Raw genomic sequence first — 17,516 nt, 5'->3', positions numbered from 1 at the left:
TGTGTGAATGCACTAGGAAGAAATGGTGGACTGAACTCTGAGTTTGTATTAAATATTATTCTACATTATTTTTCACTGAAAAATCTGAACATTAAAATCTTCTTCACACTCTTCCAGTTCTTTTACTGCTGATAATCTTTTTAGATCAGTTGGACTGATGCCTTCTCACAGATCCAGGGATATTTCTCATCACAATTCTCACTGTAAACTCTTGACTTGCGATAAGACAGGTAAGCACAGTTTTGCTTAGAGGACAAATCAATCCTAGAGAAAAAACACCACACCATTATCTTATTAAAAACTCTCATATACAAATTTTTTTTAAAAAATAAATCCCTTTTCTACAATCATACATTGTTGCAAAAGTTGATTAGTCATTTTGAGGTTGATACAAAATATTGAAGAACTTGACAGCTCATATAATTCAAGTCTGAAGGATCATTCTCCCATCTGCCTTCAGCTCAAAGATGTAAAAAAGAAAGCCTACATATGGAGCGCCATCAAGGCAGAAAGTAGCACTGTTTCCTCACCTGTGGTTATGTCACTCCAACAGTTGCTTTATTTAGGGTAATTTGGGTCTGGAAACTGAAAGGCAGTGGTCTGCCCAAACAGAAGTCAGATCATTCTGCCTGATATCTACTAGCTGCGGGAAGTGTATGAGTTTGCAAGACAAAATGAGCACATGTTTCCAAGGAGGTGCTGGAGAATCTTCAGTCAGAGAAGATTCTCCAGACCCTGAAGTGGCGTCTCATGTTACTGCATACAGTGATTACTTCACATAGAACAGAACTGGAATTTGATTTTTTCCCCATGGTTAGTAAAGGAGAAACACACCAAGTAAGGTGATGACATTTTACAGAAAAAATAAACAGATTGTCTCCACCTAATGTTGACAATTTTTGTGTAATAAAGGTTTCAAAATGTTGATGGAAGAAAGAAGTTAATTTGGGATAATTGTGGCTGAGCAGAAGAGGCAGGTGCAGGAAGGCTTTGCAGGAGGTAAGCTGTCTGGAAGGAAGTGTGGGTTGCTTGCTACAGAGTCATGGGATGTTCCATAAAGTGAATGGGTTTAAATAGTGAGAGCAGTCACTGGTTGCACTAGTTTGTTGACTCCTTCTGCTCACACTTTCAATTTTCTGAGACTTTTTCTCATTTCAGGGACTCCACATCTAAAAGAGTATTTTAACTGCAAATACACCTGCAGCTGTATTCTGCCCTGAAGCTTTGCAATTAATGGGATTTTGGTTGCCCCCTCCTTCAATGCACAGGAAGGATGTTGTGCAAGAAAAGATTAAAACCCACCAGCTATTTAAGGTCAGAAAACTTACCAGTCCATTCTCTTTGTAGAAAGTTTCATATCATCTATCCAAGACCAACCATCAACTCCGTATGATAATCCAATCCAGTAAGATCGTTTTTGTGATATTTGAGATATGCTAGCCTATAAAAAATGCAAAACCTTTATCATCAAGGAGCTTGTGAGTATTATTTGATCTGTACCTAAACAACTGCTGTTGGGGAGAAGGTGATCAAGAAAGAACCAAAAGAGGTAATTTGACAATGACTCTCTGAATTCCTCATCAGGCCCTCGTAACAGTTGCCAAGAGACAACATCTCTATTTGTCATGCAAACATGAATATTTTGTGTCTGGCATCTCTACTAAGTGTAAGATCAGGGCAACAACACTTTTTAAAGCCCTGTCTCTCGGAGTATTCAAAGACATTTCTGGAATAAAAGACTCACTGCTTATAACTTGCACAGGATCCATGACACTCCTGTCCACTGTTCAGCTGAATAATATCCTGTGTTGCTGGTTACCTCATCATTACACATTTGTGGTTAAACGCTCTGCAGTCTGCATTGCCTCAGACGTTTGGGACAGTACCTCTATTACTGTGTAACATCAAGAGGTTCTTGCTGACCGGGGAGGAGTTTTGAGTAGTGGGTACCAATGCAAAGAAATACCAGTACAACTGGAACCATACCAACTTGCTTTTGTTTTTCAGCATAAGAAGGGTGGCATTTTTGGAGAAGCAAAACTCTTCACTTTCCTGCCATGTGGCTTCCTTTTCTGAAAAGTAGAAACATGTGTCGCCTCCAACCCATTTCCAGTTTACAGGGCACACAACACATGCATGTCCTAGAACAGAAAGAAGCCATTAGTCCTTCATGAACAGCCAAAGGAATAGTAGAGGAGTCTATACCCATAGGCCTGGAAAGTCAAAGTTATGTATAGCTGAAATGTATGTGACACTTTATGGGTCACATTCACACTCATTCTTTTTTTTTTTTTTTTGAAACTCATTATTTAATCCAGTATAGCCTATAACACGCTTGTTTAATCTGATATAAGGTCTGACACATAGATTTCAGGCTGAGTGAGCAGTAGTTGTACTTATTATCGTACTTACTGTTTCCGTTGCCTGTCAAGCACAATCTCTCCTTTAGTCCTTGCAAGTTTTCAGTATGTTCTACAGAAGCCGTAGAACCTCTGAGACCTGCAGTTTATAAAAATATTCTTCATGAGACAAAAAAGCCATGACGATGCAACTGCATGATACATGCTTCATCATATATTGCAAATTCACTTTTTGCAACAGCATGCTCACATGCAACGCTGATGCTACAGTGTCACATATTGTGAGGAAATTAGCAGATTAAAAAATGACGGATAAAGAGATTTCCAAATATTAAATGCAGTTTAATCACTGTACCGTTGCAGGCCACTTGGTAACCTAATAAACCACTGAAATAATGCAAAATAATATGCTTAGGGAGGACTATCTTGAACTAATTGTTTTGATCTTAAAAGAAGTTTTATAAGCCTTTGAAAAAAAAAAATCTAAACATATTTCATGTTGAAACAACCTTTTATTCTTAAGGGCTGGCTGGTAAAACTTCTCTGAAGAAAGCGGGGAGGGTTATTTATATATCTTCCTCAACAGTATTTAGATACTGGCTTTTGGTAGCAAAGGCTCAGAATGAGACTGCAACCAAGCTCTGTGGTAGAAAGTATAGGTAAAGTCACATCACATATGATAAAAGCTGATATAAATATGAAAGTCTTCAGTTCTCTTGCAAATCTCTGGTAAACTGGGACAACTGAGTGAAACAGACAGAAAAAGTGATATTTCCTCATGAATCTGAGTGCTAGAAGTATGTCCATTTTTAACATACTAGTACAAATAATTTAAGACAGTAGTCTACAAACATGAAAGGTTTATCAAAGGAATGAGACAAGAACTGCTATCCCAGTAAAGTAGAGAGACTTGAACAACAGGAGAAGACGAGAAGTGAAACAAACTGATTTGTGAAAGTCAACAGAAGGATTTTATAATTGGATTTGAATTAGCTAATAAATGAGTAATAGATGGATGAGGACAGGTTCCATTCCTCCCACTTTTTCCGAAATATGTCATCTTGACTTCTATATCTTTGCTATGGGCACAGGTCCAGACTTATAAAAATTGCTTCCCTCAAAGCCTTATGTGCACCAAAGCTGCAGAGAGTTCATCGCAGGTAATTAGGAGGAGAGGAAAGGACAGCACACGTGGGGAGGACGAGCTATGACTGTTCTTGTTGCAGGCAGTCTGTAACCTTTCTTCCGTGCAGTTATTCCCCAGGTGTTAATATGAATAAAGGAACACAGTATATATCAGCACTTACCTAGGATGATCGTTCCTATGGTGAGGGCCAGGCACAGCGCAAACAAAGTGAAGATAGCTGGCCACCATACAGCAAAGGGAAGAAAGCGCCCTGGGAGAAACCAACAATTTATCTGAGGGCAGACACCCTGTTCAGCAGCACTGCCAACCCTCCATCCCTCCATGAAGAGCCATCTGGTGATTCTCAAAAGAGTTCCCCTGCCAGGCTGTATCATATTTTAGGGATCAACCTAAATGCAAGTTGAGAAGAAAGTGTGGTGCCTCTGTTAAAGACGTCTGTTTGAAAACGGTCACTGAATGAGGTTTAAACGGAACAGGTGGGGGATCCCTTGCTGTTGACAAATTATGAAACTATGAAACATTTTAGTGATCCTTTGACCTAGAAGTAGGTGATGCTCCTGCTCTCCTTTGGCGGTACTGTATTACTCTCCTCTGTCAGAACAGAGTAAGTAAGTATTTGCACACCATCTTAGACTTTACACAAGTCCTTCCTGCTCTCAGGGCACACTATGCTCAGGCTGCATGCCAGCTCCAGGCTGAACTCTAGTTCAGGAAAATTCTGAAGTCCAAAATATCTGCGGGGGTTTCCCTGGATTCAAAATTTCCTAAGAGTTACCATCACCAAATGGTCATGGCAATGCAGTATGATGGACCTTTAAGATGAAGAAATATTTAACTCAAGTCTGGATGCCCTCTTGAAGTACATGGTTTAGTCCAACAGGAGCTGTGGGAGTTGAAGAAGGGAAATGATGTGACCTGTGCATTCAAACCTGGTGTTTCCTCGTCGCTTCTGGCCTTAAAGGCTATGCATCCTAACCATTTTCTGAAAAAATGAGTTCCAGAGGGCAAAACAAGTCAGATCATCCTGTCTCTATTTCCTTTTCCTGTAATAATAAATAATCAATAAATAAAACTAACCACATTAAAGCTGATTCCTACATTACAGAGTTTTATCCTGAAGTCTTTTCCTACAGAAATTTAGGGCAATTACTGGCAGTAATTTCACTCTATGCATTTTCATATTTATGCATGCAGGGTTTTGTCAGAAAATACCATACAAATAGTGCATAGAAACAAATATTAAACCTATAATAACACATTTTTCTTATTTACTGAGCTGGACAAGAGAAACTGTTCGTATTATCATTGTCTACCATAGCACAGAAAGTTCAAATAGCTAGTGTCAGTCCTACCTTGGTTGATGTTCAGGGACATGTAGTGTCTGGCTGGATGTTGTGGCAGGTGATTTAAATTAGAGTATCCATCCTCTTCCACTGTATTTGTATGCATTATCTGAGAACTCCTTCGTGGTTCAATAACGATCCTCTTACAGACGAACTGAATGATTTGTGAAGGAGAAGCAAAAAGAAAAGCAGAAAGAGGGAGTGGATAGGAGAATGAGTCACACTTCAAATGCCCTGAGGCAATATATTTGTATTCAAGTATTATGTGTGACTCCTCCTTTTCCTTCTTCAGGGGGAGAACTCCTCTATTCCCACCCATGACATCTTAGCCTGGATCTGAGACACACAGGGATGACAAGAGTCCAAGTAAATGTATGGTCTGGTAGTTACTCTCTTTTCCATTCAGTTTTCCCATGACTTTCATCTCCTTTGAAATTTCTACATTTTACAACAGAACAAACACCTCTGATGTGTCCCAGAGGCAGACTAACTTCAGCTCTGTGCCTTTTTCATTATTCAGTGATAAGGGTTCAAATCTAAAGGACAAGAAGCAATGGTCATAAGTTACAGGTAGGGTGGTCAAATATTGGAAGCGGTGCCCAGAGAGGTTGTGTCATCTCCATCCTTGGAGATTCTCTGAACTTGGCCAGACAGGGACTGGACTGATCTAATCTAGCTTTGAAATTAGACTTGCTGAGCAGGAGTTTGGACCAGGTGGACTTCAGATGTCCCTTCGAAACTGAATCTTTCCATGACTCTGTGATTTATGAGTATGAAGGGAAAACTCAATTTTTAGGAGAGAATACCCAAGAGAATGATAGTAGATCACCTGAAATAGCATCATCTGTTCCCCTTTCTCATAATTTGAAGAGATATATTTAGAAGTGGGAAACAGACTGGATACTGTTTTCTTCAGTAACCCAAATTCTCTGCACCACTGAACTACAGTAGGAGCCCATTTTTCTTTTCGCAAAGCTTGGCTCACAACTTTCTGGCCCTTCTGCACAATGCTGTGCACTCTTCCCTTTTTCCTCTGGAAGTTCCCTTGCCAGGAGAACATAGGATGTCTTAAAGAGAGAAGATTCTGAAATGTTGCCACCTGACTTGCTGCCTCAGATGTTTCAGATGAGTAGAGGTTTATTTAACTGAATAAAAAACAAATACAAAAACTGACCAACTGAGAGCAGGGACAGAGTGAAGGACCATGCTTTGTGGACAAAATGATACCAGTTGAAAGATCCTGTTAAGGACAGAAGATACTGTGGGAAAGACTGGGCAGCCTTAGAGTGAGTTAAGTCTGTAGTGTGATAGTGAGATTGTGTAACTGGGAACCTGTCATTAGAGATGCATGAGACTTGTGTCTAGGAGTCCAGACACCCCCAAGAAAAGATACATGGCAGAACCATGGTGTTTTAAGTCTTAAGACTTACGTCTAAAGTGCCATTGTTTGAAAGGAACCTCTGGAAGTCATGCCGCTCAACCTCCTATTCAAAGTTGGGGCATCTTTGAACTCTGATGAAGTTGTTCAAGGACTTGTCCAGTCAAGTTCACGCAGTCTCCAAGCATGGAGATCTCCCAGCCTCTCTGGATACCTCTTCCTGTGTTTGGCCAATCCTACTGTGAAGAATGTTCTTCTTGTGTCTAACTGGGATTTTCCTTACTACAGTTTCTGTTTGTTGCCTCTAGTAGCGCTCTAATCAGCCCTGGCAGAGCAGAAGTATGAATATGGGGAGAAGGTACAGGGCTCCAAAGGAGTGCTTGCTAGTATAGAGATGGTCCCATGTCTGCCATTGTGGCTGTGCTCCTGGGCACCTGCTTGTAGTCTTTTAGTCACCTCTGTCAGTGAAATATGTAATAATGGTTGAAGATTTTAAGATTCTGATTTGAAATAGAAAGAACAAAGAGAGAAGGAAGATCTAGGGACAGATGAGCATCAAATTCTTTTTGTAAACTGGCTGACTTTCACAGGGAAGGGATATTTTTCTTTGTTGCTTTCTATAGACAGTGTCTGTGGACACAGATTGGTGCCATATCGTTTAGCATCTTGCTGACAGTGCATTTCAGCCTGTCAGCACTGGTATCTACCGTCAAGACTGAAACCCTTCCATGACAGTGGGTGTGCTCATAACAAGGACGATGGGGGCCATTGGGAAAGAGAGTGAATGCACTCAGTGCAGGGCCAGAAGCAGAGGGTGTAGTAGCAGAAGTGAAGAGGCACTGTGCAGCCAGGGTGTTTGGTTCGGTTCTTTTATTTCTGAACTTACCTTCCTGACATCCATGAACTCTGCTTTTTCCTATCCAGCAGCTGACATTTAGGATCCTCCTGTTTCACTGTCTTGGTTAATTTGTTGTAGATGGGCAAATGTGAAGCTGTCATGCTCCTTCCACTTCAGAACGGCACTGCAGGTCTCATGGCCCCCATGCACCCCTTTATTCACTTCACTACTCTCTTCTTCACTGTCAGGTTTAGAGGGATGTTGAAGCCAACAACTTCTCTTTAGTTCCCAGACCTTTCAAGATATGTGATGTCTCAAGTTCTGCCAAGAGCTTTACTCTCACACTTGGTGTAAAATACTAGGTTTTATTTTCCATACAAAATGTGCTTCAAATTAACTGCTTCTCTGAACTTTCCAGTGCCATGGAGAGATTTTGGACCTCCCCTGTTCATAAAGATAGTCGTGCTTCCTGAGCAGCTGGCCTCTTGGGCTCCATACATGTGTAGTCAGGACAACTTTGACAGCCGCTGAGATAGAAGGCAGACTGGATGAAATAATGGATTTGCTTGACTTTAAAATACTAGACACTAAAAATTCTTCACACTGAAAAACACCATGGTTAACAGGGGAAAAGCCGTTTCCAAGCTGCTGGGGCCAAGATCTGGGCTGAGACCAAATGGAGTTTACTATATGAAGATATAGAAATAGTTTATAAAGATCATCCAGCCACAGAAATTAAAGAAATATGCCCTGCAAGTTATCACTACTGACATGACCTTCCTGCAGTAATAGTGAACGCTCCCTAGAAAGTCACACCAGACAGTCAGCAGGAAACCCAGAGGCTAACATTTGTTTTCACTATGCAGCCATCAAACAGAGGCGTATAGAAGGGGTAAAACGTGACAGCGTAGATGACTGCTATGAATTATTTTTTTCAAGCTGAATAGGTTGAAACAGATGAAACATTGTACTTGACTTGCATTGTGCCTTGCGCTTCCTGCTGCAATAGCAAGCAATTCTAGGTAGTTCAATCGGTACTTGTGCCCATAAATTGGGACTTGGCTCTACTAAGTATAGTGAATTTATTCAGTTCACAAACATCTTTCAGCACATTAGGAAAGGGGTTCATTTTTTTACCAGGGAACTGCTTCAGTCTTTGACAATATTTTCCAAGGAAATATTGAATACTAAAGACATTTTTATTTTTTCAGCTATTTTAAGGAAAGTCTCCAAATGCTAAGGCATACACACATAGATACAAGATATATATATATATATACCAGGAATATATGCATATGTAATACAAAACAAATGCAGACATACAAAACCTCAAACAACTCATGCAATGAAACTGCACCCAGAGACACGGAGGCATCATTTTCTTTGGGGAAGTATGACAAGTGCTTTAATAACACATGATGCATAGTGTGTACCTTGGGCTCCAGAGATCCCAAACAGCGAGGATATAATAAAAGAGCTCAAGTAAGATTTGTGGCGATGGATTTTGCATCAGTTTGAGTACTGATTGTGTGTAGCTCTGAATGGAGCATGTAATTATTATCCTCCCTGCCAGTTGCATAGCAATTGATGTTACTGCAGCACTGAAGGTATTCAGGTAATGTTTTAATCCAGCCGCAACGCTTCACTCTACTTTTCACAGAGATTGTTTCCAGGGACTCCCTGTAGTCTTCTAAAAAAATGGTTTTTTGTTTCTATAAATACTAATGCATATGTGAAAAGAATTTTAAGGATGAATAGAGCCTTGTGTTCTTTTGTATCCTTATACCTCAAACAGGGGAACAGCTGGAACAACAAATTTAGGAGAGCAGGCATGCCTAGACAAACTACTCTACAAGAGAATTATAGGTGGATGGTAGTCAGTATGTGCAGTAAATAATTCAGTGAGTAAAATCATCATGGATGCAGTTGGACAGGTTTATGACTGGCAGGTGTTAGTGTAAAATGCTGACTGAAGTTCAAGAAATATAGAGATCTGCGAGAATGTGTGGTTGTCAACCTAGAGAGTCACACAAGAATCATTGCTTGACTGTAGCTAGCCCTTGCAAGCTGCTTCCTAGGCCTGTAGTTTTTATCTTTGGTTTTTTTTTCTCTCTCGCATTTGTGAGCCTGGGACGTGAAACGCAAGAAAAGAGGAAGATTTAGTCTCTAATGATCAGTCCATTTGAATCACCATTCTGAGAAAACTGTATGATAAACTAACAAAAATAAAAATATATTTAAATTTTTCAGTTCCTAAAGTTGGTATCTCACAGTGTCAGATCTCACATCCCTTCTTGCAATGCTTCTTCAGGTGAAATGAACAGCCACTTTCTCACAGATCCAGAATTGCTTTGTCGAACAAGAGCGGGTGGCATAAATAATCTGTCCATATAAGGAGGCACAGAAGATGTTGTCATACAACATAACCCTAGGGAATTAAAAGACATGGCTTAATGATGTCCTGGTGACATCATGTGATCTATATTTGGACAATTTATAATCGTACTGATTTGCTGCTGGAATTTATTTCCCTCTAGGAGCTGTTTTATTTGTGCTAGGGGGTCCTTTTGAGTCTGCTGCATGTGATTGAGCTGTACGTTGCCACCCATTGTTCCTTACACAGGACACGAATTCAGAGCTCCGTACCAGATACTGTGATCTCCATGCTCCTTCATTATTGCACGTGTGACAAACATGGGAAAGTAAGAGGAAGGGAAAGTTTCATACAATTTACTGGGCCCTGTCGGATAGAACCACACCGGTCCTAAATTAAGAAGGCTTACCAGTTCGTCACTTCTTTCAAAAAAGCTGTTCCATCCTCCCAGTACCAGCCTCTCCTTTCAGATATGTATGATAATCCAACCCAGTAAAACTGTGAATCCTGTGGCAAAGAAACCTGTAGGTACGGCAAAATCATCACAACAATATTTCAAAAACAAGACCCAAGTTCCTGTATCATCCAGCTGTGAAGGTTCTGCAACTGAAGGATATAGCTCTCACTCAATAGGACAGTAACACGTTGTCCATGTTTGTTTTCCATGAGGCAGCACTGACTGCTTTTGGTTATAGGATCATTCAAATACTGCTCTTCATTGAATTGCCGTAAGACAAATGTACCCTGGATCTGTAAATCACTGCTTTTTTAAGAGGAGCAGCTTTATCTGATCTGCCATTAGATACAGATATGTTTAAGCCCCGATTAGAGTCAGCAGGGATCTGGCCAACAGACCCAACAGAGCCTGAGAAGTGATTCCTTTCACCCAGTGGAGTGCTACTGAACAGTGACCGTGTTGGCCAGATGTCCCACTGACTGCTGTGATGGAGCCTAAGGAAGTAGCTCTGAAGTTGCAGACTGCTTGCATTATAGATGCCTGAAGTTAGATGAGCTGAATCCTAGCCTAGAGGACAGGGCCTGTTGCCTAAATGCAGGCCTCTAACACCTTTTGAGATTCTCTAACCTGTCTGAGGTCTTCACATACGAGCGACAGACAAGACCCAGAACCTACGGGAGAACTGTGCCTTGCTGAGGCATTGTTTGGAGGTCAAAGAGAATACTCCCAGGCATCACAGTTTGCCCTAGAAACCCATGCTTAGGCACCTGAATCATTCTCTAGGTGTCAAAGTGCTACCTAAGATGTTCCTCAACATCTTAGCATGTTCAGATCCTCCAGAAACTCTACTGCTGCTTAGTAACATGTTTAGGGACTCACCCTGGATCTAAAATCCACAGCTAGCTTAAACTGGTCTGGGCTCAGTCTGGCTGCAGCTGCATAGACCAAACATGAAAGAAAAAGCAAGAACCCAGACATCTGGAATCAAACTACGCAGGGATTTACATAGCATACCAAAATGGTCTCTTGAATTCGGCATCAAAAGTGTGGTGTTCAGGTGTCTCTCAACAGTGTGATCCACAATTCTGACCTCAGGATGCTGCTAAACTCAGTAATAAACTGTTTCTCCACTGTCTGTTTCGTCTCTATCCATCTGATTTTCACTTTAAAAAAAAATTGAAAAGGACAGCCTTTATGCCTTACAAGAGTTGAGAAGCCTCATCTGAAACTAACTCCGTCTGGAAAAAGGAGCGAGATTTTCAGGGAAGCGTGTTTCCTTTTAAAAGTTTTATGTAGCAAAAAGGAAATAAGGATATTTGGGCTTTGTGTAAGCTTCATAGCTGTTGAAAAAGAGGTTCCCAGGTAACTGTGTGTACCAAAAGGGAAAAAATGTCTTAATGGCAAATTACAGATTTTTAGTTAGTCAGCAAAGAAAACCCAATTTAGTAAGACTACTTAAAATTATTAATTACCTAAACCTTTTTCAGTCATGATAATATAATCCTCGGCTGTCTGGCCTTTGTGCCATCACTAACACCACTCTGTAGGGGTATAATACAAGGTCAGAAAACAATCCTTTACAGTCACCGTGGCAAATCAGCCACTCTCTAGGTTTCACATAGATGTGGATTTGATGCTGGGATCCCTCAGTAATAAAATTTGTGGCAAAACATAATGAAAACATGCATTCTGTGTGCTGGATCTCTTGCCCATGCTGATAATCTGCAGTTTGTTTTCTCTGTGAAAAACTAAGCATTAGCCAATTAAGGTATTTTACTTAATGGCATGTTCTGTTTCTCCTAATACATAATTTCACTATTTCTGACAGCACACCATTTAGAAACTGTTGAAAGTCATGACAACCTTGCGACTTGCGAAAAGGCTACTTGATCCCGAGAAAATGAAACACATGCACTGTAAATGACCAAAGTATTTTCTGCCTGCAGGACTGTTGGAAGTTAAAAAATGTGACATAAAGGAATGCATGAGGTGAAGACTGTACCATTTTTGCTTTGTCTTTTAGCACAAGAAGAGTGGAGTTTCTCGAGGAACAGAACTCCTGGCTTTGCTTCCATGTTTTCTTCTGCTTTGAAATGTAGAAGCAGTTGTCAGCTCCACTGTTTTGCCAGCTTGCCGGACAGAGAGCGCATTTTGTTTCTAGAAATCAGAAAGAGCGTTATGCAGACCTGCGAGGGGCTTTAGCTACTGGCTTGACTGAGAAAAGAAGATGAAGGGTAGCCATGAATCAGCTGAGCTCTTGAGGGGCAAATGACAAGCTGTTTTGCATATTAGTGTACGCATATCCACATCTCAAATACTACCACAGTTAAAAACAGACGCTAACCGATCAGATCTTTTCCCTGTGATTTTATAGTCTCTCAGTCAGAGGGGGTGATTTGTGTTTATTTACATAATAACCGCATTTACCGTTGTTCTCCTTTGGCTCAAAACACAATGCTTCCGTCATTTCCTGCAGCTTGTTTCCTTCCTCAGGACCCTTGGAAACCTGAAAAACTGAAGGGCATGAAAGTGCTTGTCAAAGGTTGTTTTAAAAAAATTTTAGCTTTAATTTTAACTTTAATTTGTAGCTTTTGGCATTCTTTTATTTTTTGTGTACTTCATTTGTATGTCCGCCATGGTGTGTACGTCGTCTGCATTTTCTTCACCAGGAGGATGGTGCGGCACTGGAACTGGTCACCTGAGAAGGTGGGGACATCTCCACCCTTGAAGAATTGGAAAAGTCACCTGGACAAAGCTACAGATGGGTTTGTCTGGGGTTGGCGACAGTCCAGCTTTGAATGGTGGGGGGAGGAAAGGGTGGATGTTGGATTAGAAACCTGAAGAATTGCGTCTAAGCTAACCATGTCTATGATGCCACAGACCACCCTGAGTGTTCGTCCTGGGCGCTTGCAACGGCTGCCCTCCTGACAAAAAGAAACTGGGGACTCTGATTCCAAATGCAATGTGGCATCACCTTTGGCTGTTAATTGAAATGTTTCCATGGAAAATCTGCTGGGTAAATTGTTGGGAAATGCACCAGCCATGACTCCTTCATGCCCGGATTGTCCTCCCTGCAAAAAGCTTGCGATTCACGAGGGGGCTGTAACTGTGAAATATTCCAGGAACGGTCACCAGTGGGCACTGTTATCCACGTCATGTGGTGAACCAGATGAGCTTCCAGCTGTGAAAACCGAGTGTTCCAGAAACAGGGTGGAGTTCTGGGTCAGGATTTAGAGTCAGGGTTAGAGCTGGTCAGCGGTTAGGGTTAGGGCTACTGTCAGGATTAGGTTTTAAGGTAAGGTTTAGGGTTAGGTTTAGGGGTATAGGCTAGGGCTGGGGTTAGGTTTAGGGTTAAGGCTGGGGTTAGGGTTAGGATTAGGGTAATGGGTATTATGATTAGGGTTAGGGTTAGCATTAGGGTAATGGGTATTATGATTAGGGTTAGGGTTAGCATTAGGTGTTAAGGTTATGTTTAGGGTTATGGTTTAGGATTAGGTTTGGTGTTCGGTTTAGGGGTTAGGTTTACGCTTTGGGATAAGGATTGGGTTAGGGATTAGCTTTAGCACAAGGGTCATTATGGTTAGGATTAAGATAAGAGGTTTAGTGTTAGGGTTAGGGTTAGTTAGGTTTAGGTCTTGCATTAGGTTTATTTTAACCCTTAGGTTTAAGGTAACTATAAGTGTAGATATGAGTGAACTGTGCTGACACGCAGTTGCTGGGGTGCTTCTGTGGGAGAGCTGTACTCTTGTCCTTCTCGCCGTATTATTTCCATCGGTGGGAGAGGGATACGAGGGACAGTCTACAGGGGGAGAAGAAGCAGCCGTGCACCTGGAACTCCCTCCCCAGCAGCAGCTCGGGACACCTCAGTACTTACACAGGGCTAGCAGGGCTATCAGCCCCGTCAGCAGCATCAGGCACAAAGCGGAGAGAGCGAAGGCCGCTGACCGCCATACAGAAGATGAAGTATAGGCTCCTGGGACAAATGAAAAATCCATTCAGCAACAAAAACATCACGCAGTGGTATTGCCTCCTCTCTGACAACACCAGTTCACCTTTACCCCTTCTGCAGTGGGTCTTTTTTCTTACTGCAATTTTTGTTATTGCTAGTCTGGATTTCCTGGAGTGGTTTTGAGAAAATATCTGTTTATCCACTGAGAATATTTGCTAACTGAGGCTGTAGTGTTTTAGCGTAAAAGTTCTTCTGACAGAACAGGTAAACAGATTAGATTTTGCAGTTCCCACAGCCCTGGAAATAATAAAACAATCTCTAAGATTTCTCCACCTTGAAGAGGAAAAATTACTGTCTAGGTTTGGATAATTGCTGCCTGTGGCTGGGATTTTTAAATGACTGCAATGTTTGAACATTAAACTGTACATCCTTCTTGAGGCTGTTTCTCCAAATTTTCGCTGTGGTTCAATGTCTAATTGTGAATATGATTCTCCAGAATTTTACAGCTGACTATCTGCTGGTTAAAATCTTTTTTCTCTCTCTCTCTCTCTCTCTCTCTCTATATATATATATGTGCATTTTTCCCTTTTGGGAAACAGTGCTCTTCGATTTTCTGTAATACTCTTTCATATTTATGCTAGAGTGTTCAGGTTAATTGAAAAGTATTACATCAAGGATTTTACTGGAGTCCAGTGCATCAGAGAAAGCACCTCCAGGGAATTAACTTTTTTTTAGGGGAGAAGAAACAAGCTCCAGAGGTGTCCAGAAGTCCCGATAGACTCGATAACTAAAACTGACATAGCCAAAATTAAGGGAGATGACCCTAATCCTCACTAGTTAATGTAGTTTGAAAAGACTGCATATGACACCACATTGGGTTAGTGGCTGATATGCTGGATGGTAGGGCTTCCTTTTAAAGGGACCTAAAAATCCTAGGAATGAGCCCTAAGTGCAACAGCTCAACAGAGGCATATGTGAAGTCTGGCACCTGCAATAGTTCAAGTCCATGCACCTGTACAGGTAGGGGTCTGACTGGCTAGAAAGCAGCTATATTTCAGGGTCCTGGTGGAAGAGTTGAACACAAATTCTTAAGTGTGCTCTTGGGTCAATGAGAGCTGAGCAGCACTGGACTGCATTGGCAAGACAGCAGCCAGCAGGTCGAGAGAAGTGATTATGGCACTTTGCTTGACAGTCATGAAATGTCTGGGGTATTGTGTCCAGTGCTGAGCTTCCCAGTTCAAGAGAGATGTCAGCTAACTGCAGAGAGTCCAGCAGAGGAAGACTGAGTTAGTCAGGGACCCACAGAGAGGCTGAAGGACTTAGGCTTGTTTAGCCTTGAGAAGAGGGGCTAAGGGAGGACCTAATTTCAGGCCTCCACTACCTAAAAGGGGTTTCTAGATGGAGCCAGACTCTTCTCAGAGAGGCACAGTGAAAGGACGCAATACAACAGTCACAAGATGCATCAGGGAAACTCCCAGCTAGATGCGATGGGCTGTGAGATGTCCATCCTTGGAGGTTTCCAAAACTCAAGTGGACAAGACCCTGAGCAACTTGATCAGACTTGAGACAGCCCTTGTGAGCAGAAGATTGGAAAAGATGAACGACAGAAGTCCCTCCCAACCTAATTTGGTCATAAGTCTATCTACTTTACATGTTCTCTGTGCATATCAAAAGGCCATTTTAAGAGTTTTCTGAGCTTGCCAACCTATTTCTTTCCATAAAGCTTGCCCCTAGATCACACTCCCTAATACTTTATCCTTGGTTTTCTGGCTGCTGCTTCTCTACAGCTTCTGCTCCATCCTCCTTGTCAAGCGATCATTCTCAATGGATAACCCTAGATCTTTTCCAGACAGCACCAGAGTGACGTTAGTTTAGTCTTTGTCTACTCTGTCCAACTTGCAAATAGCAGCAATGATATATTTATTTCACTCATAAGCCAGGTGGTGCATTTATGAGAAACAGCAACAGTACTCCAGCCACCATTTTACAGTCTCAGGCATTCCATGGGCACAATCCACTACCTTACTTAGCACTCAGCTTTTTTTGTAGAAAAACTTCCAGTATACACAAATGAAAATATATATTTCTATCAGAGCTTACATTCACTATTAAGACTGATAAACAATGAACCTTTCTACTCCCCATAGTGAAGAAATTGTTTCCATTTCCAAGACCTGCATTATCTGATAAAGCTATAGTGCCTTCCTCTCTTGTAATGCCCTGCTGTAATAAATAAGTCCTACCAATATGAAAAAAATCTATAGAAAAGTGTAATTTGTCTTCTGTGTTGAAGGAAATGGAAAATATAAATGGAGTAAAGATAGGCTTAGAAAAAATACAATCTGTGATCATAAGCAATGGCACACAAGACTCCATTATGATTATTCCTTGTGCTGTTTCTATGAACATTTATCTAAGAATATACTGTGAAGTGTCTAAGGACTCTAAAGAAATCATCATGAACATGCAAATTGAAGTTACGCCTTGATCTAGACAGAAAAGCTAATTTTCATCTGTACTTACTGCCTACTGTAACACAACTGGCCGGAGCCTTCAGTGAAGAACGTTTGTTGCTGCTTGAATATCCAGGAGTAATAACTGAAGCTGAGGGTCGTAAATTTAAAGCGGTGTAGCCTTCTTCGTCCTCCATCTCCAGCTCGTCACACTTCTTTACTGCAATAGCACTACTTTGGGAGTAAGGGCACACTGCAGCAAGACCATTGCTGAGGCGATAAAAATGGTTCACATTTCAGCATTTCCAGCGAAACCACGGAGGAAGCTGGCTCCCTTCTGATTACTGCGTCATAGTGAAAGTGTAACGTATTGAGAGCACATTAAGGAGTTCAAGTGGCACTGTCAAAGATGCGCATTTTCTTCCTGAATGTGAAGATGGGGAGTCTTCGTTACTGGCTGAGGAACCTAAAACTTTCATTTAACTATCCATCTGACCTGACCCCGTAAATACAGCAAACGTCAGGATTTTCTACCTCCTTAAAATAAGACACTCTAGAAACAGTTCCTATTTTGAGTTAAGGTATGAAGATATCTGTTCATGTATCAGGGCACAAACACAACAGCTGCACAGAAAGTAATAGGCTGCATTTCCATACACTACTACGAAATAAATGAAAAATGAAATTGTGTTACAAAAATTCACTGAAACGAATGCTAGAAGTGGACAAGCTGAGCTGAAAGGACGGTGAGGCCAGGAGCTTGGCAGGATTCACATGACCACTCAGCCTGTGTCAGAGAAAGACCAGACCACACTGAGGACCTCTCTGCTGTTGTGCTGTACACAGAAGTCACTGTGCGAAAGTGGGTTATCCATCCTCGCTCTCCTTATCTAGCTCTCTGCAGTGCCTTGCTCCAGTGCTGAGCCGTAGTTCTTAAACGTGCTCACTGACCAACTGTACTTAACAGAGCACTTGCCCAGACATGAGGAGTCATGTAATGCTGACGGGGTGAGTCAGGAGGAAATGGCAAAAGAGGAGTTTCTGTGGTAGCTGTTCCTGCTCGTGTGTGTGAAGTTCAATTGGCAAAATCGTATAAACAAACTGGAAATACACTGTAATGACTGGGCTATTCTTCCCGTGTTGCTGTGCAGATGATCGATTTTTGCAGAACAGAAATATCTCTGGCTGCATGTATGTCATGCATTGTATCTTACCTG

The 17,516-nt window shown here is 41.5% G+C and overlaps 2 protein-coding genes across 3 annotated transcripts; both read right to left on the bottom strand.

The window, feature by feature from the left end:
- Positions 1–140: 140 nt before the first annotated feature.
- LOC104328385 (C-type lectin domain family 1 member B-like) lies at positions 141–7,227 on the bottom strand. The gene is made up of 8 exons (XM_075418184.1): positions 7,115–7,227; positions 5,680–5,917; positions 4,860–5,004; positions 3,668–3,757; positions 2,413–2,499; positions 1,987–2,141; positions 1,329–1,441; positions 141–264 (listed from the first exon to the last, which is right to left on the bottom strand). The coding sequence occupies exons 1-8, from the start codon at positions 7,225–7,227 to the stop codon at positions 141–143; spliced, it is 1,065 nt and encodes a 354-aa protein (XP_075274299.1).
- On the bottom strand, positions 7,221–16,602 carry LOC104328386 (natural killer cells antigen CD94). 2 transcript variants are annotated; one of them, XM_075441535.1, is made up of 6 exons: positions 16,370–16,602; positions 13,772–13,870; positions 12,325–12,411; positions 11,900–12,054; positions 9,850–9,962; positions 7,221–7,593 (listed from the first exon to the last, which is right to left on the bottom strand). In XM_075441535.1, exons 1-6 carry the CDS (start codon positions 16,494–16,496, stop codon positions 7,515–7,517), a joined length of 660 nt encoding a protein of 219 aa, XP_075297650.1. In that variant the 5' UTR covers positions 16,497–16,602; the 3' UTR covers positions 7,221–7,514. The 2 variants fall into 2 exon arrangements, with proteins under 2 accessions (XP_075297650.1, XP_009931704.2); XM_009933402.2 differs by lacking the exon at positions 7,221–7,593 and adding an exon at positions 8,247–9,494.
- Between the last annotated feature and the right edge of the window lie 914 nt (positions 16,603–17,516).

Source organism: Opisthocomus hoazin, chromosome 1 (assembly GCF_030867145.1).
Source record: "Opisthocomus hoazin isolate bOpiHoa1 chromosome 1, bOpiHoa1.hap1, whole genome shotgun sequence".
NCBI classification, from domain to species: domain Eukaryota; kingdom Metazoa; phylum Chordata; class Aves; order Opisthocomiformes; family Opisthocomidae; genus Opisthocomus; species Opisthocomus hoazin.
The sequence above is the reverse complement of the archived record's forward strand: the minus strand, read 5'-3'. Positions and strand labels throughout refer to the sequence as shown.

Excerpts from the sequence above, each read along its gene's own strand:
- LOC104328385 (XM_075418184.1), bottom strand. The coding sequence starts at position 7,227 with ATGACAGCTTCACATTTGCCCATCTACAACAAATTAACCAAGACAGTG. Across the intron at positions 2,142-2,412 it reads CTTGACAGGCAACGGAAACA|GACATGCATGTGTTGTGTGC; the intron begins GTAAGTACGATA and ends TTTCTGTTCTAG. Across the intron at positions 265-1,328 it reads TCTACAAAGAGAATGGACTG|GATTGATTTGTCCTCTAAGC; the intron begins GTAAGTTTTCTG and ends TTTTTTCTCTAG.
- LOC104328386 (XM_009933402.2), bottom strand. The coding sequence starts at position 16,496 with ATGGAGGACGAAGAAGGCTACACCGCTTTAAATTTACGACCCTCAGCT. Across the intron at positions 12,412-13,771 it reads GATAGCCCTGCTAGCCCTGT|TTTTTCAGGTTTCCAAGGGT; the intron begins GTAAGTACTGAG and ends CATGCCCTTCAG. Across the intron at positions 9,963-11,899 it reads TAAAAGACAAAGCAAAAATG|GTTTCTTTGCCACAGGATTC; the intron begins GTACAGTCTTCA and ends CCGTACCTACAG.